The sequence below is a fragment of the Nipponia nippon genome, unplaced genomic scaffold, assembly GCF_047370975.1.
Source record: "Nipponia nippon isolate SJK-2023a ecotype South Korea unplaced genomic scaffold, ASM4737097v1 scaffold_6, whole genome shotgun sequence".
Lineage (NCBI taxonomy): Eukaryota > Metazoa > Chordata > Aves > Pelecaniformes > Threskiornithidae > Nipponia > Nipponia nippon.
This window is the reverse complement of record NW_028262380.1, coordinates 12,599,317-12,626,619: the sequence shown is the minus strand read 5'-3', so window position 1 is coordinate 12,626,619 and position 27,303 is coordinate 12,599,317. Positions and strand designations below refer to the sequence as shown.

Genomic DNA, 27,303 nt, shown 5'->3' with positions numbered 1-27,303 from the left:
TTTTCAGTAATTCTTTTTTCTTTCTGTTTGTCTACTTTAGCAAGTAATTCAGTGCAATAGAGGCATACCAGTAGATCTGCAGATCAGCACCAGTTTCTGAGACCTCTACCTTTACAGTATCACCAGTTTAGAGGGGTTTACTCTGGACGATACTTGACTCTCAACTCCTGGTCCAATGCCCCCACCATGCCCGTGGTTCAAAGCTGTCCAAAAGATCAGTGGCTGGTTTGGACCCTCCATCTCCGATAGCAGCTGAAACATGTTTAAGCGCACCTAACTTGAGCTCCAGGTTTAGTTTCCTCTAACAGAAGCCTGGTTTGTGCACACCAAAACAGTTCTGCAAACCAAACCAATGCATGGCCAGTGAGGATAACCAGAACCGGCCCCAAATGGTCAAAGTCACGTTTACGACATGTCACCACAGCACTAATAGAGATGTAGGTGTCGAATACTAAAAAAGCTGAAGGACACTGGAATTACCAATTGCTCAGAAGCTGGTCTGGATATATATTACTCACTGGAAGTGATGTACTCGGGAGCCTTTCCAGGACTAAGTGGCACTGCCTCTTCGTAATAGCCTTCAGGAAGGGAAGATGTTGGTAATGGTGGAGGCCCATTATCTGGTGGCTAAAAAAAAGAAAAAAAAAAGAAAGAAAAAGTGGACATCTATCAAATTATAAGGAAGCAGAACCTTCTTGCATGTACTCCATCTGACTCCTTTGGGGATATAAACACAGTACGATCTTACTTGCCATTGTTAAGAATGGCAAAATCAAGGTAACAACTGCATTAAAAGAAGTTCTTTCTACAAAAGCATTAAGTGGTAAAAATGTTGAAAGGATATAGTTCTCTGTTTAAGAACTAGAAACTTAAAGGGTCTAGGTAGGAAAGAGATTTCTGTGCATAAACCATTTTACAGTGTTAAGGCTGATTTATTAGTATTTTACATCTAAAACAATTCGTACTACAGCAGCAAACAACAGTTTGGTTGGACAGTTTAGATAAGCTGAATAGCCTGGGCTGGCAGAGATATGGGACAGATAATTTAGATAATATTTTCATGATGTATTTTGTTTTTCAATGGCAAATCAATTCTTAATATAGACATTAATTTTTAAAATGTTCTTTCTACATAGTGAAAACTGAGCTACAACCGAGGAAAAGTTTGGAACATCAAGAAACTATTATATGATAAAACAAATATTTCAAATACCAGGTCAAATTATAAAGTGCTTCTTTTCTAAATATAAACCTGTTTTAAATTTAAAACTGACCGACTGCCGGTATGTTGATACAGTAACAAAGTAAATTTAGTACTCTATGACTTCTTCCATATGACTTTACTGTTCTATTTCCTTAACAAGTACCAAGACACCCGTATTTTATAAATTCATTCATAGTTGCCACAGGTTTTTAGTTCCATATTTTCATATTGGAGAAAATACTGAAGTCTTTTTCCAACACCAGTGGTTTATTGTATGATTACAAAAATATACCTTGTAAGCAGAGTCTCATTTCTGCAGTTAATTTTTTTCAATACATCTTTCTCTTTTTTCATGTAATGAAAGAGATGTAATGGTGTTTATCTGCATTGGACTGATCCAGTCTAAACTCAGGGAATGAACAGAGATACCAAAGTAAGAAGCTAGTCAGGGTGAGCTTTGCTCATGGTCAGATACAGACACTTCTGGAGTGCAATTCAATGGGCTGAACACTCTAGTAGAGGCATAGAGCCTTCTTCCACATAATTTAAATGAAGCCACAGCGACCAGACTCCTCTTTTGTTATACACCTAAAGTTACCTGGGAAGAAGCTGAGCTTGAATAACGTGGCATTAGCTGTAATGAAATTACTTCTGTGGGAGCTTTCGGGCTTGGATTAATCTTTGCAGATTTCAGAGCTAGACATCTCCAAGCCTCATATTATTGATTACACATCTACGCCGGACACCTAATTCTTAACAACATCAGCAAGATGAGTCCCACCCTTGGTGTGCTCTGTAGTTAAATTCATATCAAGTAGGTTATTCCACCTTGCAGGTAAGTGCTTGCGTATTCCCAATGTGCAGGAAGGCAAGGAGCTAGCAAATAAAATTGCTCTTCAGCTCATCCAGTGTGAGTAAAATCAGAAAATTCCTCATGAACGATGAACTGATTTTTCACTCAACACAGAAATTCTTGGTCAGATTGAGATTTACACTAATATTACTTCTATATCAAATGATACAGTCAACTTCGTATGTCACACTCAATTACAGATAAGAGATGGCAATTACCGTTATCTACAATGTGAACCAAATGAGTTTTCCTCACAGACCAGTTTTACTAGAGAAATTATCCGTCAAAGAAGCAAAATAATGAAAAAAAAATTACTTTTAGCATAGTCTCCCTGTGATTCTGCTGAAAAAAACCCAAATTGCAAATCTGCACATAATCACAAAATAAATTAGTCTTTCCAGGTTAGCTGCTGCTGCGCAACAGGCATAAGGGACATGAAAAAATATTACATGTTCGTTAATATTGGAAAATTGACAGCACATTATGAATTCTGCCCTACACCTGCACACATCAGCTCTGTGTGGCCTCAACTGTTAGACACAATAGGGAGAACTGCCTCCGAAGAGTGTGTATTTTCTCCCTTCACGCAGGTGGGCAGAGCCTTGCTCAAGTGAGTCGGGGTCAAGGTTTGTTCCTGAGGCAGTGTAGATTCATACCACCGCTTTCATAAGACAGATATATTAATATCTTGGTCTAGCCTTAAACTATTTTCCCCGTCAGGTGTATATACGATATATGAAATTCCTATCATTATTAAACCTAATTCACCCAGGAAATACCCATCTTGAGAGCCATTCCAATTTTGACTTGACACAGCACCAAGCCTTCAAAGCTATCTTTCATCCAGAAACAAGTAAGAGCTTCCAATAAAGATTGGGGGGGGAAATCCTTGTTTTTAGACAAAATGTTACTCAGAAAGAAAGAGAAAAGGAAATGAAACACAAATGGTGCTTGTCTGAATTCGACCCTGCTGGAGCACCAGTTACTTCATACAGCTGGGGTGGACTGGGCTGTGCAGCCAACGTCAACACAGATGGAATCCATTGCTGAATTAACCAGGCCCTCCTTTCTGAAATGCATTTTGCAGTGCTTGCCATAACAAAGTTGAAAACAATTATAAAAAAGATTTAAAAAAAAATATTAGGAGAAACAGAAACATCCAACATTAAATACTTCCTCATTAAAACAAGGATGCTTCAATATTGAAAGACAATACAACTGATTAAATACAAAATAAAAATACCTCACTCAAATCTGTACCATAAACAGCTACACCTTTTGGGAGCTATGGAATATGTAAGAGTTTGAGCATCAAGACATGTAAAAAGTACATCTGAACATTCTGATATTACTTACTAATATTTACAGTGCTTTAATTTTTTTACTATTGCTAGTTGTATTGTTTAATTCTTTCAACTTGGCGATTTTTTAGTGGAAGACTTTTGATGAAGTTATGAATTATGAACGGAAATAATTCTTGATTCAATAACTTCTCATTAGTTTACCTGAAAAATAAAAAGGCCACAAGCCCCACAAAACTATTTACATATTCTATTAAAGGATTAAATCTCAAAAAACCCTAGAACATGTGTAGTTTGAGTGGTATCAGGAGGAAAGACCTGGCAACCTGCAAAGGAGGTATTAGCACAAATTCCTGCTTTTATTTTTTTTTTTTATGACAGGCCACAGGAAAGAAAACTAGAGAAAGCTGCCTTTCAAGACAAATAACCTTGCTCAATCACAGGAATAAGAAGTGAGTTAGAAAAAAAAATACCTTTATTTTTATCTCTTTGGAGGAAAAGGAACAAAGATGAGTGAGATATTGTTGCCCAGAATAATACCAGTAATACTGAAACAATACTGACAAAGGTATTTGTCAGGCGCTGGGTCTGAGACCGAATGACAGATGCTTCATTTGAAATGAAGAAGCCGACGGGGTGATAATTACACTGCAGAATTGAGATCTCTGAAAGACTGGATTGTGCACGGGATGCCCAACTCCAGTTTACAGGAAGGATTGTTGCGAGAAAGAAACGAGTATCTCCAAATAATGAGCAATATTTACCTGGATAGTAAAAGTCATTATTCTATTGGACACTATGAAACAGACTTAGTGGAAATATTAATTTTATGGTGTATTATGCTCTTCCCCTCCACCTGCCCCTCTGTGTTCCACGGACCACAAATAAACTCTTTCTTTCTTTGTCCTAGGAGATAAAGTACTTTATTTCCCCCTTCTGTCCAAGGGTACCTACCAAGATAGGCAGTAACTTTTTCTTTTAGGGATAGTCCAGCTGATATCTGCTGACAATATGGAAGTATATAGTGTGGAAAGCAGTATGAAAGACAGAGGAAAATAAATGTCATCGTATAGGGGCCTGAGGATATAAAATCACTTTACACCCCACTGAAGACTTACACTATGTAGGAAACAGAAAGAAACACCTCCCTTTGTGCGATGATTTAGGATGTGGAGATTTCCAGTGCAAAGCAGTGACTTTAGCAGAGACTGTCAGTACAGTCGTGCTGCAGGCAAAGGCTGCCAGCAATTCAAGGGCCATGCTCACACGTGTGTTATTAGATCAACCACCAATTCGGATCCAGTCGGACTCTGGAGCCAGCTGCTACGTAACCTCTCAGCACTGAAAGCAGCAACATGAGACTGGAAAAGTGGTCACACATTGGTGATGCATAATAAAGCTATTGAGAAGCCAGGAGGCAAATGTAGGCTGTCAAGAAGAAACCTTGACACATGCACATGCCATTTGCTTTGGGGCAAGCTTAGACCTGACCTCTGTACAACCCCACCGCATCCTCAGCCTGGAGGGGGGGAGAGTGCTCACACTGTTATGATCGCCCTCCCCACATGTAAAAAAAAAACGGGATGTCCAGAAAGCAAGATGAATCAACAGAGTACCAATATAATCAGCAAAAGTACTGACTGTACATTTCAACCAGGCTTCATCGTACCACTGTAAAGGCTGGAAATTGGGCACCAGTACTTGCCACACACTGGTCTGAAAGCCTTTAGACAAACTGGAAATCACTAAGGCACTAAAAAGAAACCACCATTTACTGCCAGCTATTGAGGACCTGCATGGATATTGGATTTATTCAGGACAAAAGCGCTGACTATATGGGATGTTAAGACCATACTGTGCAGGAGTGAAATATTAGCCTGAGCGTAGACAAGCAGAAGCTGAGAAGAATTCTTCATTTGACCTCAGCTCTGTATTCCAAAGTTATAAATTTCTCAGCTTGTCAGCTGGACCCTACAAAACTGGGAGCCAAATAATGTGAAAGAAGTCTAACAACTTCTCTTTTCAGCTTCTGAGCACATCTGACAAAAGACAGCAAATCAGCCAGACACCAAACTCAGCCTTTTGGAACAGAGTAACCCTGTCAGTCCCACCACAAGGTGGGTAACACTGCTGCAGGACAGGCTCTTGGCGCAGTCCCACCCAGCCACCGCTGAGTCTACCCAAGCAATTACAGCACACACCTCTGGCACACCAGCGCTACCAGGAAAAAAAAAAAAAGGAATTGCCCAAGAAATCAACAGCTGGAGTCAGACATGATGGGAAGCCCAGCAACCACCAGCAATCCTGTAGGATTCAGCTCTTTGTAAAGAGCTGAACTGGTAACCCGCCATCTCCTACTGCAGTGCTGAACAGATGAGAGTAAGGAAGAAATGCTAAGAGAAGTGACTACCAGGAGGAGGATGAGTATAAGCACAAGTGAGGCTTTTCCTTAGGGTGATCCTGAACAGTGACTTGAGCAGCTTTAAGACTAAGAACAAAAGAAGGTACACGCTTTGCACGCTGTTCTCCAGGGAGCAGAGGCACATCTGACGCAGCCTGAGTGTGCCTGCTGACTCAGGGGTGAATGCTTAATTAAAGTTATCTCTGGAAAAGTGCTTAGCGTGTTGAGTATAGTGACTACAAACAGATCACAGCCTCAGAAAGCACAGCCTGGTGATGGGAAAGGGATTTGAACAGACTTGCTCACATTTAAAGAATGAATCAGGGTGCACTACGGCTCCACAGTTTGATCTGAAGATTGTCTGGAGAGCATTTACACAGGAACCTCAGCAGGAACTGAGTTACCATTTCACAAAATACAGCACATCTCAACTCTGCTTAGATAACACAATAACCCCTTTACCTAGGCAACAGGGAGGTAAAGATGGCAATGAAGAGGACCAAATGGAAACTGTAAGAAACCAACGCAGTACATGTATTGAGCAGAGAACCCAGTTGGTTGTTGCATCTCTCTGATGGCAACGTCAGCCTGTGGCAGAACCCAGGCATAAGCTTAAGTCTCAGTTCTTGCCATTGTATTTAATTAACATTTGAGATATTAAATAAAACTGAAAAGACTGGAGCACAGAATACACCACTGAAAGCAGACAGCTGGAAGGAGCTATACCCAAACTCTATGGAAGACAGGAGTGGAAATAAACTTCAGACTCTATGGAAGTAACAGAAGATCTAAGGAAACTAATTAAAAAGTGAAAAAGAATGAGCCATAAACAAACCCACAATATTTCTGTATCACTCAGATTTTATAATAAAAGATTATTACACAGCCAGTTGGAAGCATCACTCAGACAAAACAAAAGAGTTGACTCATATCAAGCAAAGGGCCTGGGTGTACCAAGAGGAGAAATGGGCTTTAATTAATGCTGGGGAACACCTTCATGCATATTACATGAGAAAGATGAATCTGAATTTTAAGCAGCATGGGGCCCTCAGTCAGAGGTGGTTATTGTAACTGTGCTCAAAGAAGTGTCTGTATTCCCCAGCAAAGACAAAATCACCTTCCTATTCCAGGAGTTAATAAGCTCATCCAGGTACACGACATAGTGCAGACAAGACAAGTCAATACAGCGAGAAAAGTGTGGGCGATACCATTTCTACCAGAACAATATTTTCTAAGGGCCTGAGCACTGCATCAAACAAAAACAAGGAAAGACTTTTGGTACCTACTGGCCTAATTCCTTTCCCACGTGTTTGTGCACAGCATATTAATGAGCGTGTTTAGAAAAGTAAATAGGCTGGTTCCTAACTATCAGCACAAGGAGGATGTTTTATGGACAGTTATAGCACAGAAAAAAGAAAACAAAAACGTGAGGGAGCACATTATGAAAAATGGTGGGACAACATCCTATCAAACCTGTTATGTTAGTAATTTAATAGCTTTTGTCTGTGGAGGTCAAAGTCCATCTGCATCTAGTAAGGACAGAAAAGAGGGCATACAGCTTCCCAATGATCATAGAAAGACTCTGGTAAAGCAGTTCAATCCTATTCTATTCCTGAACTGAGCTCATCCAGTTTAAAAGCAAATTTCCAGCTCATTCTGGCAGATTAGAAATGAAGAAAGCTTTGAAATACAGTGATGTGCATTGTTGTTAGTGTATAATACAAGTGAACTGAAAAGGAAATTACTTTAAAACTTTTCTGTGATATCATTTGCAAATGTGAAATAAATAATCAATAATAAGGCACCAACCCCACCCAGGGGAAACGGGAATGGCAACTACAGTGTCCTGCAAGACACAACCAACAAAAAATGGGCTGCAAACACTTCTTTGTCCTTAATCTTTATGCAATAATATATGATGACTGAAAGTACTCCACAACCAACCACATCATGTTCAGAAGACTCTGCTGTTCTGGTCACTTGTCATCAAAGTAGAACATGAGCCTACAGCAGGTGCATAGGAGAAATACTGATATGGTTCAATAGAGTTAAACTGTAGCTCAAAATGAAACTCATAGAGCCTTTCTTACACACAATGGAGTGAAATGAAGCCTGAGAGGAATATGATTGTGATTTCAAAAGATGTCTGAGGCACAGGTACCAAGGTGAGGAAAAAAGCTACTTAAACACAAAGACAAAGGCTGGCAATGAACACTGGGATGGTGGAACAGCCTTCAAATTGAAATAGTGGCTTAAAGAAACCTAAATGCTAGTGAATAGGTTTTGGTAGGTTTCTGAAAGGGTTAATATTTTATAATTGCCTGCAGTAAGAGTGACTGCACTGAATAATCAAAAGGGCCCCTTTAGTTGTTCCGTCATTATGGAAGAACTTGTTGAGACCTGTTCAAACTGAAGCTATTAGCCAGCTCTGAATGAAACAATTGGATTTTTGTTCAATTTACTTTTGTTGCTTTTAAAAAATTTTCTGCAAGGAGAAAAACTCCAAGGCTAATACTATCTTAAGATTATCTTTTAAGAAGAACAGAGAATAACAACTGCTTTTCAGTGTTGGAAGAAAAAGCAAAATGAAACAAGGATTCATAGGTACCCCCCTGGCATATGAGCCCCTTGCTTTTGTTATGGCACTAGTCTCACTGCACATTTTAGAAGACCCTTTAAGACTGGCACTTTTTTGGTTGTTGTTCAAAGAATGATTAATATAATTGATGATGTATCATCTCAAAAATCCTTTTGATTTCAGGATGATTTTTTTCTTCTCCAAGGTCACTGTCTCCTTTCAGCGTTTTCTAATAAATATCTGAGACTATACCTGACAGGCAGCCAGATAAAGGGAGGCTGTCAAATTGCTTCTCCACAATAGGAAACCCATTTATATGAAACACTCCTACAGAGTGACTGTGTGTACGTTGCAGGAAAGGGTTGGCGGAAGATGACCTATCCTTTTGATTTATACCTACAGGGGTTCTGGCATCTTGCTGGACACTTGTTGCGGTTAAATAATTATGAAGTTGTCAATATTCCAAGAAAAATAAAACATATACTCAATTTTACTGTGAAAATCATGCAAAATAGCTGTGCTGTTTGTATTTGATTTTGTTGGACTGCACAGTGCGCTGAAATCACCGACTGTCAGATGTAATATGACAACCAAATGCTTGGAGGCCAGAAGTATTCTGTCACTGTCATGCTGTGGATAATTTATGCCAGTAATCCTCAGGCGCATCTGAGCAGCAGGACACCCTGGATCTTATTCTATCGCCTCAGTGGAAAATGTACTTCAAGGCAACTTGGTGATAGTGCAATGATGGGATCCCAGGTGTTAAACCACCAGCAGCACTGTGAGGTACACAGAGAGCATTGCCTCTGTTATCCATCCCTCCAAACACATCATCCAGCATTGTGTCTTGCCTGTCAAGCACAGGGAGATATAAAAGCAGCTGCTGATGGAGAGACAGAGAGCAGGCTAAAAGACACGAGCCCTCGCAGTAAGCAGACCCAGAAGGAGCATACCAGTAAGACTCTTTCAGACACGGTGATCTCCTCCTCTGCTGCTGACCCAGGCAAAGCTCCACCAGCTGCTGGCACTGTATTAATGCTAGCAAGCACATATTACTGCACCCAGGCAAGTGGTGTTTCAGTTCTGCAGGAGGACTCTGAGTTGCCCTTAAGCTCACATCCTTTATCTGCAGCTTTTACTTTGCTGGCCATCTGAAGGAGCTGTATACACAGGCTAAAGCAAGCGAGGATTTGTGCTTTCTAAGCCTGACAGAAGTCTGCTAGACCAGATGTAGGCAAAGGAATGTATACAGAAAAAGAGAATTACTAAGAGACTGTGTCCTTAGTGATTCGCTTCATTCCAGTATATGCAAGGTCCGACTTTGTCCCTCGATTTTAAGACCTGGTCCAAAGCCCACTGAGCCCAGGAAAACTCTCTGGGCTTTAATGTGTTCTAATAACTGAAGACTTCATTTAAACTATTAACAGCATGTCTCTAAATAAAATTCATTTTATGCTCTTTATTCATGGGCTGATGAATAACAAAACTGATACAAGATTTGGCCTGAGCAAATATGCAGGTCTATTTACAGATTTACAAAGGAAACCTTGCACAGCACCTGCCCACACATGATTCTGGCTCCTGGCACTACTTTAAGGAGTATTGAATTCCTTCCCACCCACACATCTTTAAATAAGTAAAAGCTTAAACATCAGTTCAGACTAAACATTTTTGAATGCAGAATCCCTTGAGTGCCATAAAAAGAAACAGTGGTGTAAATGAAACTTTAATTTCCATCATGCTCAATAACTGATGTGCTCAAAACATAGATTTTAAAACAGTGCATAGTTTATTTAAAGTTATTGATTCCCACTTCCAGTAAATTCCTGTGTTCCAGCAGCACACCGCGCTTCCACTGGAGGCTGAGACCACCACTAGATGTTATTCAGCCAGTGGAAAAAGTTTCTGTCCTGAATGGCTGACAAAAAGAGGTGCCATACAACACGACTTCCAACTTGTCATGTGAGGAAGGGCAACCTTGAGCAGAATTTCCTGGCCTTTGGCGGGCCCAAGGGATTTCCTCCACTCATTTATGAAAGCATGGTCTATGAAAAGTGGCTAGGAAAAGTAGCTCAGTATTTGTGTCATTGAGCAATGTAGTTATGTACAGTTTTTATAGAGATTGCCATCAGCTACAAATTTTTAGGAGTCCATTGATTCAGTGTAGGTTGAAAATCATCATGCAGGAGCATTAATGGAAGGGAAAATTAGATCTTAGCCACTGATGCCCAGCCTGGTGTAAAAAGAAAGATAATATGACAGTCTCTGATCATATCTAATAATAATGAGGGGCTAACAAAGAGGCATCTAATAGAGAAAGGTTTCCAAAAAGCAGCTAATGATCAATTCCGTTAGTTCAACATGACTTCAGGAGAAATCTTTAAACAGTCAGACTGGCGTTTGAGCTTGCCCTGATGTTCAAAGGTCAAAAAGCTGATGGTTTTGTCCTTTCCTTCTGACTCCACCTGGTCTTTTGCAGGACAGCAGCAGCCTGTCATCTTTTTCACAAATTACGATGTGCTACTGTCTTAAAATAGCACAACTCATAACCCGTCTTTGGATAATGCAGGACAACAAGAGGCCTGGGACATTTCCTGGCTGATCTCAAAGTGGCACCAACACCAGAAAGGGAGGTGAAAACCACCACTGCCTGACAGCAGCAACAGAATTGCAGAAAAATTGGCAAAAATCAGCTTCCACCACTAGGAAAAATCAGCTCAGCTTTGTGACTTCACCGAGATGAAAGCATCCACAGCATTACGGGCAGGTCAGTGGGGAGGGCCATGTTCAAACTCCACTTTGCCAGGCTCAACATGGGAAGACCGTGCTCCAGACCAGCCAGCCCTGTGTCAAATTCCATGGTAATTCCCACTGTATCTCAGAGAAATATTTTTGTTACTCCAAAATCCAAACTGAACTACCGCAAAAAACAGCGTTGACCTCCTGGACCTAATTCATACTTCACACCATTTCACTTGCTGCAGCTGTACCAACTTTAAGGGAATTTACACATTAGTATAGGAGAAAGGAAAAGTAGGTCAGTTGTCTTTAGAAAAACAACTTCAATCTTCAGAGCCAATTTATTAAACTGAGCCTACATAAATATGAAAGAACAAGGATCTCAATTGGCTTCAGTTTATGAAGCTAGCACCTGAAGTCTGCATTTCAAAGGCATATGCATTTTGCATAATCTTTCTGCCTCTCATCAACCCCATCCCTTGTAATTTATGCTATATGCATCTTGAATAAAAGAAAAATAATCATTTTCAGGCACTGTTAACCATGAAATGGATTCTCTAGGTTTCACTGCATATTAATAAGACCACTTTTGCATCCATTCAAATCTATGCATAATTATTTTATAGCATCCCTTTTAGTTGAATTTTGCTATGGTATATGTACCAACTCTGGATATGAATGTTTCTAGCATAAACATTCTCTTCCTATAATGATTTCAGCATATCTCATTACATTAGGTAGAATTAAAATTGAAAAAAAGAAAAAAAATCTTGTTCAGGTCACAAATCAAAAGCCAGCAGCGCTTAGGGAGAACCTATGATTAAGGTATTCTACATAATATGTGTTTGTTGGCTTTTTTTACTTTGTTCTGCAGTACATAGCATCATTCACCATCAAATAAAGGTTATTATGAAAGGCTGGCCAAGAGTTTGATCTGATAAATTAGTTCTTATGTTCATAAGATTCTACTGGCTTATATATCTCTTAGAACTGGGCATAAATGTGATAACAGAGTAACACACTAAAATGAAGCAGAACGTCAGTCGTCCAGTTGTTCTGCCCCCATAAGCTGCATCTGTATTCCCTGCTTCAGCCAGTGAATACGGGTCTCCACAGACTGCCCTTATCACCATGCACAAAATTTTCCACAAATGAATAAAATGATGGATAGTTTATCAGTATTAGGGCTAAGACTGTGTTCACTTTTTAACAGGCTACACCATGATTTCCTTACACTTCTCTAAAAAAATGTTGAAAACATTTCCTTCAAATCTACTGTAAGGTGAGTAACAGAGGAGCATTAAAACTTGTTTGTAGTTTATTCTGTAACAAGACAGCTGCTCCCAACTGGAGAAATTGAATTACAGATCTCAATCAGTACCCTTGCTATAAACATCTCCAAGAACATACACTTCTACTTGTTCTGCAGGGAATTTCCTACCCAGAGACTCAGCATAGAAGGGCACTAAAGACTTTATAAAAAAAGAAAGTATTCTTCCTTCATTTCAAAACTCTGTACTTTCATTTTTCAGCTACCAAGAGGGAGTCTTCTCATAAGGCTTGCTCCAGGGAAAGCTGATCGTTAAAATTGTAAGAAACTGGCGGGGACCTGTCGGCTTGGCCAGGCCAACCTCCAACACAAGGCAGGTCAACCTTCGAAATTAAGATCAAGTTGCTCAGGCTTTTGCCACTTGAATTTTGAAAATCACCAAAGATTGCAGTTCCACAGCCTTTGCAGTTGACCTGTTCCCGGCCTTATTTCACCATAGGGAATTTTCTGCCTTCTGTTCTGCAAGTTGAACCCAATTCCCTCAACCAGAGCAGAGCTGGGAGGAATAATCATTTCCCTGGACCTGCAGGCTCCTTCCTTTTGTAACCATTTCTGTTAGTGCTTATCACAAATATATTCTCTCTTATATATGTTTATATATTTAAATTAACACTCACCAGCCACTGCTGAGGTATTTCTGGCAGAGGCATTTGAGGAGGCGCAGGCAAACTGTTGGCAACTTCTTGCTTCTGTACATGTTCTTTTATTTCAAAACCTGTGGAAGAGCAGCACACATTGCTTAACACTTCAGCGGATGCAAATGGGACATTTTTTCCACATGTGGACACCACGTCTCACTGTCACACACTGAAATCTGGCACGCAGTGCTGCTCACAGACTACCACAGTTACTGAGGCAGGACTGGAAGAATGCTGGGAATTCAGGAATTTAATCAAGCAGAACACACACATACTTACTCTATATGATAATGACATATATGCTATTTGGATCAACAAATACCAGACATCATAGAAAAAATTTTCAGGAAATCATTCTGAACTGCCTATGCATCTGGAACTGAACTACTTAAACAGCTACAATTCAGACACCTTGCCAGGTGCCTACCATACAGATATGTATGTATCTACCCCCATACCACTTATGGGGGTAGATACCACACTCATGAATGTCTCAGTAGCACCATACAGTACATAAAACATGGTCAGCCTGTGGGCAGTATGTGGCTGGCTGCCTTTTACCAGTGGAGATGAGCATGTTCCCATGGCACATTTTGGATGGGCAAGGCCATCATGCAGAAATGAGTCCTAAACCATCTTTCATGCCAAAAGAGTGGGGAAGAGGGCAGAAGAGGAGACCCTGCCTCTCTCCCTCCCCTGCCGCAGTGGTGACAGCTATTTAGCCAAGCCCACAGAACTCGTACCCTGGGCTCCCTGCTGCCACCACCATCTCTGATCATGGAGCTGTGGTGCGACTCTGCACAAGTCCTGGGAGACGCAGGATGCTACGACACCCCAACCTGTTGCTGGGGGGAACATTGCCCTAACCAACTCACCATTAACAGAACCATGCATTGAGCATATTTTCCCACTATCTCCTTCTCCCTCAAAAGCTGCTTTGAGGGTCCTGTGTATCACTATTGTATCTCCCTCCCAGGGAAAAAGAGGAGTGACCCACTCATTCTGAGTTTTTGGCACAATAATTTAAATCCCAGTTGAACTCACTTCATAGGAACATGATATTGTTTATTTTTCTAAATATCAAAAGGGAGATTAGGGTGCATCTCCTCAATGTTCTGGCAAAAATTCAGTCAATGGATTGTACCCTGCTTACTCCTAGACTGAATTTAGCTCCTAGTGTTTAGTTTAGTTTTTAAAATATATATTTACATAGTCAAATGGATGTCTTTTGGTCAAGATCATATAATTCTCAAAAATGTAATCAATGATGAAATGTTTCTTGTCATAATAACCCAGTCCCACTGGCTGTGAAGTCATGGATTGAAAAACAAGACTGATAAAATAAACTGGCTCTAAGAGCCACAGATTATTCTTTCTTCCTACAAATCAAGAAGGGGATTAGTCTTGGGAAACATTCCAATTTCTTTTTCTTTCAGTATAACTTTCACTTGTTCCTCTTTATGTAGGATGAATCCATATTATGACTGCTATACATATCCAAGTCTCCCATGCTTTCCATAACAACCAGAAGTCAAATATGAAGGGCTTTTTACTGCAAAAAAAAGTATTCCAAGTGAATTCTATTGACTCTGTAAAACTCGTTTTTCCTCAGTTTTAAACTATGTGTGTTCAAGCAAGAACTCCTCTAGCATTTATTTTCTTCTACCAAATTACACAGCAAAGTCAGCATTATAGGTTTACGGCATCAGGTCCCTTTAAGGAAAACAGGCAATGTTGACAGTCATATTAAATGACTAAATCCACCAACAGTTCTTGCTCCAAAATAAACTGTTTGTGTCTTTGTTTTTTAGAAGAAAAGTCTGAGTTTCAGAAGGAAATGCCAAGTGTTTTCTTCAGACCTACAATTCATTGGACATGCCAAGGCTCAGGAAGAAAAATAAAGTTTATAGATTTGTCAGCTATTCAGAGTAACCACCGGTTTGGACGTGAGGCAGGTCGAGGCCAGGCAGCTGCGACCTGAAGAATACATCTGCCTGGTTCTCTCTGATTGATAGATATCAAATGAAGAAAACAGTGTGCATTTGGGAGAGGAACAAAACAAGGCAAAAGGTTGCTAAAGAATTCCCCAAGTAAGAACTTATTGAGTTTAAAGTGTTTTCTAAAAGCCAGCCAGCCCATTATAATAATTTCCACACCTTTACAAAGAAAAACCATAATTGTTCATTTCCAGATGTTATAAAGAACCAGCCAGTTCCCAGTTGCACAGATCCTTCATTACCATTCCCCATTGATCTTAAATGGTTTGCTCCAGCAATCAAAATATCCTGTTGGATTCTCACAGTTGATTTTTGCAAATACATATAAAGAGTCTGAACTCAGCATAGTCCTCAGGCCTCTTAATCTGTGCCAGAGACCCAAGAGCTCTTGTGGAGTTAGGCGGGTGGAGTAAAACAACATTTTGAAAAACAGACTCCGAATGACAGTTCAGCTTAGTTACAGAGTACTGTGGGTTTATGTATCTTTTATTGCTTTTAATTTTAATGAAGAGATGAATAGTTTCAAAGGGATGGGAGTACTGAATGTTATAACTGATAAAAAAAGCAGCAGGGTCAGCTCCACTAAAGTACATGACTCCCTGGGTAGTTTCACACACACTTGAAGCCAGCACGGGATGGCAGAGCTCCCAAGGAAGCAAGAAGCCTCCTTCCACAACACGTGAAATTGGGACCTGCCTCCTTTTCTCAGTAGTAAAGTAAAAATAGTGATGGGTCTTTAAGAATGTCAAAATGGAAAAGAGGACAATCATTTTCCAGTTGGTCTCCTTGGACATGAATACTGTGCAAAAATTATTTCTTTACTGAAGAGGGGAAACACTGCATCAAGCAAGACCATATTTTTTTAGCACTGAAGAACAAACAAATCATGTGAAATGCAGCTGGCTACAATGTGGCATTTTTCTTTAACACGCTCTGGTATTTTTCAAAAATCTAAACACTGAGGGTTTATACTGACAGTATTTCTGCCAAATGTAGGAGAGACAGAGGTGAGCCCAGATGCCTCTTTATAAAGAAAGGTACTGTAAGGAAATATAAGAGTACTGTTAGGAAACATAATGAGGAATATTCTTTGTATAAGCTCTGTGGAAAGGTGGTTGTACACAGTGAATCATTTACGTTCCATTCAGTTCCATAATCTTGATGGAGACAAAAGCGATTATGCAATCAATACAGTTTTAGATAAGAAGAAAAGGGGAAAGTGAATATAACTCTGCAAAACGCAAACCAAACATGCTGATAGCCATTTCTTAGCTCTGGCTTGACACTCCTCTATCAGTCATGCAGAAGACTCCGCCTCAGTATCAAGCTTTTTGCTGGATTTGGGTCATTTGACAGAGATGCAGCATGCAGCACCCATGCATCCATAAAACGGTGCTGTGGCCAGCACTCCCTGACGCAGTACTACTTTTCCATCAAAACTCATAAATAGCATTGCTGCCACAAATAAAATGAAGTAACCGCTATACCAGCAGAAGTGAAAACATTCTATCTGGCACGTAATTTTGTGGCTGGATTCACCCATGTGCACCCAAGATACTTCCAGTATGACTTTTGCTATATTTTATTGCTGAACATGAAGGAAAGCATTCAGGAAAGTCACACTTTGGCTTCACCCTCTCTTTTTGTCTTGCTTCGATTTAGGGCTTGTCTTTAGCCCTTGAAGCTATTGCACTGAGCACAGACTTACTCTGTGCATTCTGCAAGTGAGAGTGCACTGACACTGACCTTTTGATGACTGTATCCTCAGGAGAATGTTAGTTATTACTGCCTTCTTCTCCCTGACAGTGGAAGTTAGATACTCATGGTCCAGAAGTTCAAGAAACAGGCGCAGCTCAACTATTAACTCTTCCATGGCTGAAAGACAAAAAAAAGGAGAATTACTTTTTCTAAAAAGTCCCATTAGAAAAAAGACAAGAGTTAATTCTCATTTATTCACATTCATAGCTATTTTCTAGCATTTCTTAAAAATGTATGGTTCTCCCTGCTGGAAACAGGCTATTCATTAGTAAAACCAACAGAATAGTCCATTAGTGAGCACTGCTGGCATTTGTAGTGGTTATCTCAAAATTGATGCAGAAAAGACAGTTCTTTTCACATACCACATCATCAAGCCAGCACTAGACAAAAGTAAATGCAGGATTGGTCATTATCTCCTTTTCTAACAGTGCCACTCTGGTTCTTCTCCCTTTAACAAACAAATTCTAACTGCAGAACAAATTTAACGTTTGATAAAACTTCTACACACATTGATATTTTCATAAATTTTTAGGGAAAGTGTTTCTTTCCCTCATCTTATTTCTTATGTTTGCTGTGGAAAAAAGAGCAGGTATTCCTTTACAGTGATTTGTCTTTCTTGTAACTTCCAAAGACAAGCTCCCAACCCATCACATAATTTCTTATTACTCCCCAGATTCCTGATGATGCACTTCGTATTTCATCCTATTTCTACTATTTCAGATCTCAAGGCTTTCTGATTCTTTCTAGAAAAAAAGACATTCCTTCTCTGTATTTCCAATGCTTCTCAATTTTTTTTATCAACAAACTTTATAAGCACATTTCTACTTTTTTCCTTTCAAATTCTCTCTAAAGTCTTGCATTGTCTTGATGACTGCAGTAGTTCAGACCATACATATAAACACATTTGTTACAGCTTAATCATATGATACCTATTCAGCAGATTTATGAGAAGCCCATGGTATTTAACCTCATTTTCATGCTTCAATTCTCTCATAATTCTGTGATTCTCTTGTCCCTTTCCTTAAGTGGACTCGCTATTTTTAGTTTAAGTTTCATCTTGGATATAATAGTTCACATTTCCCTACTTTCTGTATCTGACGACATTATCCTCATTAAAAGATGAGGAGAAACATCCATTTCATTTCAGAGCCGCACCTAGGATTAATCTCAGTGCTATCCTCATTCCAAAATGCCTCTACTTAAATTTTTCTCTACTTATTCACATTTGTTTTTATAGTCTTTTCAAGGCCTAACAGGGCAACCGCTGCTAAGCGTCTTCAGACCTCTAAAAAAATACATTCTTTGCTGCTTACTCCCTTACCAGCTCTTCCCTACTCCTAAAACCTTTTCTGATACAGTTGTTTACCCAAGTGAACCTGGAATCTTTTTTCCCATTTCCGAGAACATGTCTGGATGCTTAAACAACCCTTGGTCAAGATGTATTTGTTTTGTCCAACACTTGAAAACAGCACCATCCAGGGAAACCTGCAGATGTCAGCTACAGTTCTACAAGGGGCTGTTGGCCCCTTCTTGCCTCCAGTGAATGCAGATTTTCCCATTTATTTGCTGATTGTACCTGCCAGTACGTTCAGGCTTCTCTGGCAAACCTGACACACTCCCAGCAGGCACAGAAGACATGCCAGTTTGCAATACTCAGACACAATAGCATCTTAACGAAGAAATTCCTGATAAGAAGTATACACGGGCAAATCTTTTCTGAAAGACACCATTAATATGCACATATACATCCATCCTGCCCAAGTTTTCTCTTGGTGAATATGTTCTTCTATTCAACTATCCACATTTTCAGGAAATATGTTTCCCAAAGATTTTACAATATATAGGCAGAAAGAGGGTATCCAAAATGACCGCAAAACTGCCTGCATCACTTCACAGTGTAGTTCATGAAAAACACCCTATGGCTACAGGTCATTTTTTTTGCCATCAGACTTGTAGCTGTCTAAGCTGTCTAGAAGTCTGCCAGAAATCCAAAGTATTTCACGACAACCCTATTACTTCCAGTGTTGTTCCCATTATGGAACTCACAGCATATAGCTTTCTGAAGTGAAACGGTATAGGTTCAGATTTGCAAAGCAGTAAATGATCACAAGTCTCAACGAGGAAAAAAGAAAGAGGACCTATGACTTAAAAAAAAATACCCAAATAATAATCTCTGAGTTATTTTGTAAATGATAGATTTTAGAAATTAGATGTATTAAGTGTACAGTGATCTCTTGCTTTTAAGTATGCTTTGAATATAAGATGTATTAATATTGTTGCTATGAGCTTTATTTTAATTACGGAATGTATGAATATTTTCATATTTACTTATTTATTATAATACATGCCTTTCAAAAGCTATAATTACCATAGAATTTAGGCAGTCATTGTGAAATCTAATCAGTATACAGTATGAGAAATGTATATTTTTCAAGAAGTTCTACAGCCATATAAATTACTGTCAGTAATTGCATATATTACTGCACTAAAATTTCTTTCCAATGGCATGTTTTCTGGATTCTTTAAGGCAAGGGATTGTAAATAAGCTGAAAGGGAGCTTTCCCTTCTCCTCTTCACCAATGAATACCCTGTGCCACAGTAACCCCATTTCTTTGCCTAGAACCTTCACTTCTGGAAAGGAAGAGAGAAAGGATGAAAGCGTCAGATACCACTGATGTGCACACTGTGCCTGTTTCCAGTTATTATAAATTATAAGATCCTTGTACTCAGGAACTTATAACCTAATATAAACAGATGAGAAATTAAAACAGAGCAAAAGGGAGTTATGAGGCAAAGAGAGAGGGAAAGAACAGAAGAGGAGATGGGAAACCACTGCTGAAGAGATCCCTGGGAGCTGGCATCAGCCCAAATCTCTCCTGGGGTCTCATCACATAAATGTGTGGCCTTCTCCTTCTCCTCCATGTTTCTGGAGCAAGTCTGCATTGCAGTCACTGGTGACCACAGTTCACTGATCTACGATGACAAAGCCACCTAAGTTACTGGAAGCAGTTTAACTGCACCCAGTAGAGGGTTTAAAAAAAAAAAAAAAAAAGCCTTGTTTAGGACCGATAGAGGATGACAGATGAAGCTGATGCCAGTGAGACAATGCTTAAAAACCATCAAAACCACTGCCTTAGTAACTCATTCACTATAACTGATTACATTTGGCCTGGTGTCCAGCTCTGTGGTTCAAATATCTAATAGTGCATCATAAAAGAATACAGAGCGTGAGAAGACTTGTTTTTCCCGCCTTTGTAAGCTTACAGGTATATGACATTGACTTCAAGCAAGCAGTTGTAAAAGCTAGTTTAAAATGTTAGTATGACAACAGAATAAAGCTGTTAGCAGCTGCTGTAAATTGCTAGGCATAAACACATAGACATCGCTTCTCTTAGTTTATACCAGGATTAAATTGGGGTTGTATTTTCTTTTGTGGGAGCTAACAGCATCACAAACATCAAAGCGTGAAGGAAGTAAGTTCTGAATTTCACTTTATATATATGCAATGATGTCAAACATCCAGAAAGAAAAAAAACTGAACTGAAAACTCTTTTTTCTCAGATGGTAACAAATAAGCTTGTACGTACTCGGGAAAAAACAAGTTTGCCTGTTGTCAATCCTTGTCTTATTTTCTGGATTAAAGAATCCTCTCTTCTCCTTCCTAGAAATATAATGATGCGCTCACAAAAAGTAATGGAACTGAATAATAGAAAATCCACATAATGCATATTTTCAGTAAGCAATCATTACTTCTGAAGTGGAGACTAAAAATGAGAGGGTGATGCAAGTCCCAAAGAAAAACATACTCCTCCAGTGAAAGACTGCCCTTGGAAATCTGACATCACCACAAAATAAGAATAATAATCAGAAGGCTCTCAAAAAGGGGCCAATTTATTTGACAGTTTTGGCTGTATTCTCATTGCCAGAGGAATTACTTGTAAGTGGCAGGTGGTGAAAGGCAGGGTGGAGCCCAGGGATGGTAATCACAACAGTAAGCAGATTTTAGCACGACTGAGGAGCAAAATCACATTCCATATTAAATGATGAGAAGTCCATTCTATGCTCAATAGGAATTATAGGCCCCTAATGAGCTGCTGCAACTGCCATGCACAAATAAAAAACAATCATACATCCAGAAGAGTTTCCAAGACTGGCTCTCAAGAGTTTTAAGTTTTTCAAATGATAGCACATAAAAACTCTATACGCAAGCCAGCAATGGAATACACCAAGGTAAAAATAATCAGAGGAAGGCAATTACATCACACTGTAGCTTTTGTTCCAAACCAGAACTAAAACCAACTGGGACTGAAAGAGCATAAGAGCACGATGATGCAATTATTCCAAATTTACAGTTATGGGTACTAGCCTATAACCATTTTTTAAAGAATATAAAGTTTTCACTTCCAATTGATTAAAAAAAAGTCATAGAAGCAGTGCTATATCATGCACATGATTTCAAGGTTGCTTAAACCAGAAGAAAAGACAAGGATGATCTCATTAAAGGAATGGTCAGATTGGTTTTTGGTCACTCACAGCAATTACAGTATCTCTTAACCTTGCCATTCCACAAATGACCCGAAAGTGTTTTCCAGTTGGCGAATATCTGCTGAAGAACTTTTAAAGAAACAGAAAGCAAACACAGGAAGGATGACAAGAAATATTTTTATTAATTATCATCTCGTCCATACAATACAAACCCCACACAAAGTAAATGCACTTCCATGCTTGCATGTCTATTATAAATGCATGTATACAAATGTGTCAGTACACAAATCTATCCTAGAAATATGAATTAAAATTGAGCTTCAAATTTTTAGATCCTCTTGATCAGGTCCTTTCACTTTGCTGAATCAAATTCCTCTGGGCTTATATCTTCTGTTATCCATTTAGTTTGTGATTTACAGATGTTAAAGGCCAGAACAGACCATGCCACTAGAAGAAATCACCTAATCTGACTTTCTGTACAATACAGGCCAGTGACTTTCATCTAGAGGAGCTACTCCTCTGTTAGTAGAGACTTGTATTTACCTAAAGTACACCTTCTAGGAAAGCCAAAAGCTCTGCCAGCATTTTGTGCCCTACTTTCATGGGGGGATTCCATTTAACCTCCTGAAACAAATTTGATTGGATTTATGGACAATACTGATGCCAATCTTCAAGCTATATATGAAAATCAGGTATTGAGAATAGGTGTGCTTCAATCCAAATACAACCCAACACAAGCGTGCATATGCACACACACACACACACACACACACACACACACACACACAAGCACTATATTTGGTAACCACTAAGAGGTTTTCAAAGTGGATGTCTCAGCCTTAACCTTGCCTTTATGGTCATTTATTGAAAGGCTATATTAAATGAAATACATACCTAATCCTATAATAGTATTTATTCTCTGAAAAATGTTCATGCTGCAGTTTTGTACCACATAAAGGTGTTCTCTAACTCATACACCACATGGGCCAATTTCAATGCATCTATGTTCTCACCTCTTAAACATCTAAGCTTCCATATTCTGTTAGCAGTATGAGACTTTGGGACTTCAGAAAAAGAGTTAAAGCTGGTAATGGCTTGCTGGCTAAATGATTAAAAAGTATTCTGTTTCAAAATCTGATTAAAGCCTACTAAGATCCAATGTGTAAAAACTTCTTGAAACATACAGAGTCTCCCACCCTGCCAAAAAAGCCTCATTGGCATTTGGGTACGCAAGCAACAGTGGAGAAACCAGACATATTGATCTAGTTTTGAATCAAAACCAGAGTGCAAACTCCATGTTTATACCCATTTCTATTGAAATAGTGTCATCATCCCTAGTTTTGGATGTTGTCATTTGAATATTTCATTAAAAAGCTCATAACAGAATACCGCTGGGGAAACCATGTCTGTATTTTATAAAGATAAAAATATCAGAGACATTATGAAGAATATAGAGCCACAAGGAAACAAAAATCTTTATACTATGAACAAAAACATAAAATCACTTCGACTTGCTTCCATTCGATCCTATAATGCAGTTACAAAAATCCAGTAATTAATGAAAAAGTTCCTTTGACGACTACATTATCACTATCTACAAAAAGAATTTTGCACAGAAACAGACAAAATCTGGAAGCAGGTAGCGGTAGTGTATTTAGCAGTGGGAAAAATTTTTACTCTTCAATATGCTACCAGAAACTTGATGACGCATTTTAAAACTCTATCAAAAAGCTATCCAGCAAGAAATGAAAAAGCATGCTGTTTGAAGAATAGAGTGAAAAGACAAGACTTTTCACTAGAAGAGTTTTCTCATAGTTGCACTAGCCCTTCTTTGCTGTCCTGTTAATGATGGTGGATGAGGTGTGATGAACTCTACCTGTTAGGTATGCTCAAGACCTGCTCCAGAAAGTAGAGATGATCATCTTGGGGGTCCATGGTATTACAGGAAGGAATGGTAAAAGTGTATGAAAAAGAGGTGAACCCTAAATCGCAGATGAAGCCCTAAAGATGAAGAATTAGCATGGAGCAAGTAAACCACATACAAGGATTGTCATCAGAGTGTTTTAACATAAAAATAATTATATCTAAGCCTCTCTAAAAACTCATAACAATCATCTTTTGTTTAAAATTTGGAGCTCCCCAGACCGTCACAGACAGCTTGGGGCAAGAGAGGCGAAACACCGCTACTAAAAACTCCTCCTGTCTCATGCATATTTATGATCAACCTCAATGAGTGTCAAGGGATCATTTCAGCCACAACCCACATGTATTCCTCTTTTTCTTTCTTCCTTCTGCTTCAGTTTTCAAGGAATTGGCTTTTACAAAACCAGCTTTCCAAAAAAGTTACCAGAGTTCCAAATGCTGCTGTTGCAATACTTGGGTGATAAAACAAGAGGTGGGAAAGCATTAAGGAATGTTTGGACAAGAAACAAGCTGCCAAAAATCCTACTCTATCAGCTACAGCCATGCAATGAGTGACAGCAATGCAGGAGTGTAATCCATTAGCATAAGGTACATGGATAAGAGTTTATTTTTTAAAGCCCAAAGCAGTGTTTAAGCACTGCCACAGACTTTGGAGAGGAATGCCTCCTTTTAAGCAAGTTCACAGACTCATAGAAAAAAAGAAAAAAGAAGGAAGAAAAAAAGAAAAAAGAAAAACGAAGAAATAAAACAGATAAAAAAAGAAAGAAGGAAAGAAAGAAGAAACAAAAGAAGAAAGAACAAAGAAGAAAAGAAAAATATAAAAAAGGGGAAAAAGAAAAAAGAAAAAAATAGTATTACAGGCATTGATTTTTATGTAAGTATTAATTATCTACATTGAACTCACAATATATTAGCAAAAAAAAAAAATGCTGATAACTAACTACAGAAACTTAGAGTGGACTTTATCATGTTGCCGAAGGCTTTCTCTATAAAGTATCTTTTCCACATGAGGTTTCTTTTGTTCCCAAAATAAATGTAACATACCTTGTACAGCAAAAGGACATGGATTTCACTCCAACTGCAAACCCAGCAGCCTGGGCAAGACTATCACCCTCCCGTCTCTGGGCTCGCTGTGGGCATTCAGGTTGACTTTTCTTCTCAGACTCCCATTACCCTACTAGGGCAGAAAATGGAAATTTCTTCCATTTTAACCATCTCCAAACGTATCAGCTGACATCATCTCATCAGGACAAGACATTCCAGGTCTTGCTCACTGGCTCCTGCATTAGCTCAATTCCTCCATTACTCCAAACCACAAAAGATAAGCAGCCACTACAGTATTAATAAACGGGCTCCAATTCCACAAAAGAAAAGCAGTTCCCTCATGATGCAAAAAGGAGACAGAAAATTTGTGGTAAGAGGTGAAAGGCTGCCCCAGACTCCAGGTGCCAGGAGGAGATGGGGCTCAGTTAAGGCTGAGACACGCTGAAGCAGATAACCTGCGGTAGCAAAAAGAAAGCGAAGCGTTGCAGTACACCTTGTGAATTCTTCACTTGGTTCCTCAGCTGCACACATTTCTGTTTTTAGGTTAGGATTTCTTTCAAAGTTATGAATAATTACATATCCAGCAGAAATGTGAGACAGTAAGTTAATGAAGTTAATGGAGTGGAAAAACAGAATAGTAAAACAATGACAAAGAAATACAAATATGGCAATGGTAGGAACTGCAGAATAGCATTTGGTATTTTTTGTATTCAGCAATACAATTTTTATTCTACATGTCAAATACCAAACTTAAAAATTATTCAAGAAGTCCTGAGTCTGATCATGCCCATCACATGTGCAGTACAATCCAAGTACAATCGCACTCTGTGAATCTGGTGCTCTACGTTTCCAGTTTGCAGCTAATTTAAAGCCAGAAATGAGATAACACTGCATTTTATAAGAACAGATCCAGAAGTCCCCACATTTGTATGTGAAGATGGCAAAAAAAACCAAACATTTTTTTTGTATCCTACAACACTTTTTTTATACCATTGTTCTCACTGCTGGGTCCATTATGCAATGAGTAACTTCTACCACACATTGCTTATTGTCTGATGCTCTTCCCAAGGAGAGAAGCATGTTCTGCTTTTCCTGTCAGGCTTTTGAAAATTTCTTTAAATAGATGTACAAAATAGATGCACACATTGATACAGATTCATCTTAAGAAAATAAGACCAAAGAAACATAATTTACACTGATAGAGTAGAATGGTGAGAGCTGAAATCTCTCTTCAAGTGGAAAATACATCATTTCCCACCAGTGCCACAAGAAACGGCTGTCTCCTTTACTGTCACCTCTTATTCTTATTTTGGAGAATTTCATTATGTGAGAGGTAGATTGTAGTCAACAGAAAAAAAATACTAGAGCTTAAGGTAGCTTTGAAACTGAAGCCCCATAGGTGAAGAACCATTAACATAAAAATGGAAATCTTATTTTTTGAAAAAAAAAAAAATCTGTAGAGAATGCTCCACAAGGTTTCAACAAATCCTTCATAGCAAAAAATGGTTAAACACTGTGAATATCATGGAGATATATATATATATATAGCAGTTATTTAATATCTTGTGCGCTCTATTCCTTATCCAGGGGTGACTCTCGGCTTTAGGGACTTCACCTCTTTCACATCTTGCATGGAATGCAGAAATATTAGTTTTCTTATAAGCTTTTCGATGGCATTCACCCTTAGATTGCCCAAGTGATTCACAATTAAGTTCGCTATAAAGCACAATTGCACAGGCAGTATCGCCTCATTTTAGATAAGGAACTAAGATAAAGAAAGAGTAGAGATAAAAGAAGCTCCTCATTCTGGATCCTTTTGAAATACGCGGTTTTTCTAAGTGCTTGAAACCATGCAGAACTTGACTCGTGCATGCACAGCTCTCCTGGACACTAGCTGATTAGGAGTGCTCTGCACTTGTATCGGGTGGCTCACAGGACCTTGATTTCCATGTGTAAGGAGTGGTCACTGTCAGCCTCCTGGGAAGTCCAGTCTAAAATGCTTGGCTCATTATGCAACTCTGAAGACACAGAGGATTCAGTGCTCTAAGGCAACATTAGACTGTGAGAAAAACAAGAGTATCCTTTTTCTGCTGCAATTCTTTGCCTCATTCAAAATCTGGAGAACACATAAACAGGTGCCCTAAAATCAACACCTTCTCCCACTATGCATGTTGACTCATTCTGAGACCTCTGTTCTGAATAAGGACATAAATGTGACTAAAATTTCATAAAATCCCACCATCATGATAAATATCACTATAAAACTTGCCAGTTAATTAGTCTGTACCCTTAGACAGATTTTCCAGGCCAGAAAGAAAGTGAGCTTTGCTACATCTCCAACACAGACTTTTAGAGACCAAAGGGAGAAGCAGTTGCAAATGTATGGGATCTTAAGGGAGAATATCCTGCAGTAAGCATCTTCCTTCATAACACTGGCCCTCCCTCATAAGCAGGTATCTAAAACAGCTTTTCACAGTCTGATGCTCAAAAAGGAGCAATGTGTTAGACATGTTGTCCCACGACATTCATGTTTTTATGGAGAACTGAAAATCAACGTGTTGAAACCAGCTCAGAAACCAAGACACAGTCAAGATGATAACACTGAATGAAGTGTTCACGAAGAAGCACATATAATATAATAATATTAATAATAACAACAATAATAACAATAATATAGTCTTTGGTATTTAGCCCCTTGCACTGGAATTTTGTGGTACCAATTCAGAAATTTTTCAGTACCGGATCTGACACTGGTCTGCAGTGGAATATAGAAAGCAGGGTTTGAGGCACCAGGCAGGTAATGAAAGTGAAAACCTACTGTTTGGTTACGCACAGGTAGGGCTGGTGGCAGAGCCTATATGCTAGGCAAATCCATCAGTGGGTGACATGGAACAGCTCTCCTCCTAAGCTATGCCATCAGTGCTTTTTTTCCAGCCTGTACACACACAACTTGTATCACTTTGCTGAATGTATTTGGTGTACCATTCACTTGGACCTGTCTCTGACATACGTGATCCATACATGTAACCATGAAATATATTCCCTATTGAAA

The 27,303-nt window shown here is 39.0% G+C and overlaps 1 protein-coding gene across 3 annotated transcripts in view; it reads right to left on the bottom strand.

Annotated features, from left to right (window-relative positions):
- The window catches only part of AFAP1 (actin filament associated protein 1), a 116,913-nt gene that overhangs the window by 46,122 nt on the left and 43,488 nt on the right, over positions 1 to 27,303 (bottom strand). For all 3 annotated transcript variants that reach the window (XM_087737333.1, XM_087737335.1, XM_087737334.1), the window contains exons 2-4: positions 16,788 to 16,916; positions 13,024 to 13,121; positions 519 to 627 (exon numbers count right to left, since the gene is read on the bottom strand). In XM_087737333.1, coding sequence (XP_087593459.1) covers positions 519 to 627; positions 13,024 to 13,121; positions 16,788 to 16,914 — 334 coding nt within the window. In that variant the 5' untranslated portion in view covers positions 16,915 to 16,916. The remainder of the gene's footprint in view (positions 1 to 518; positions 628 to 13,023; positions 13,122 to 16,787; positions 16,917 to 27,303) is intronic.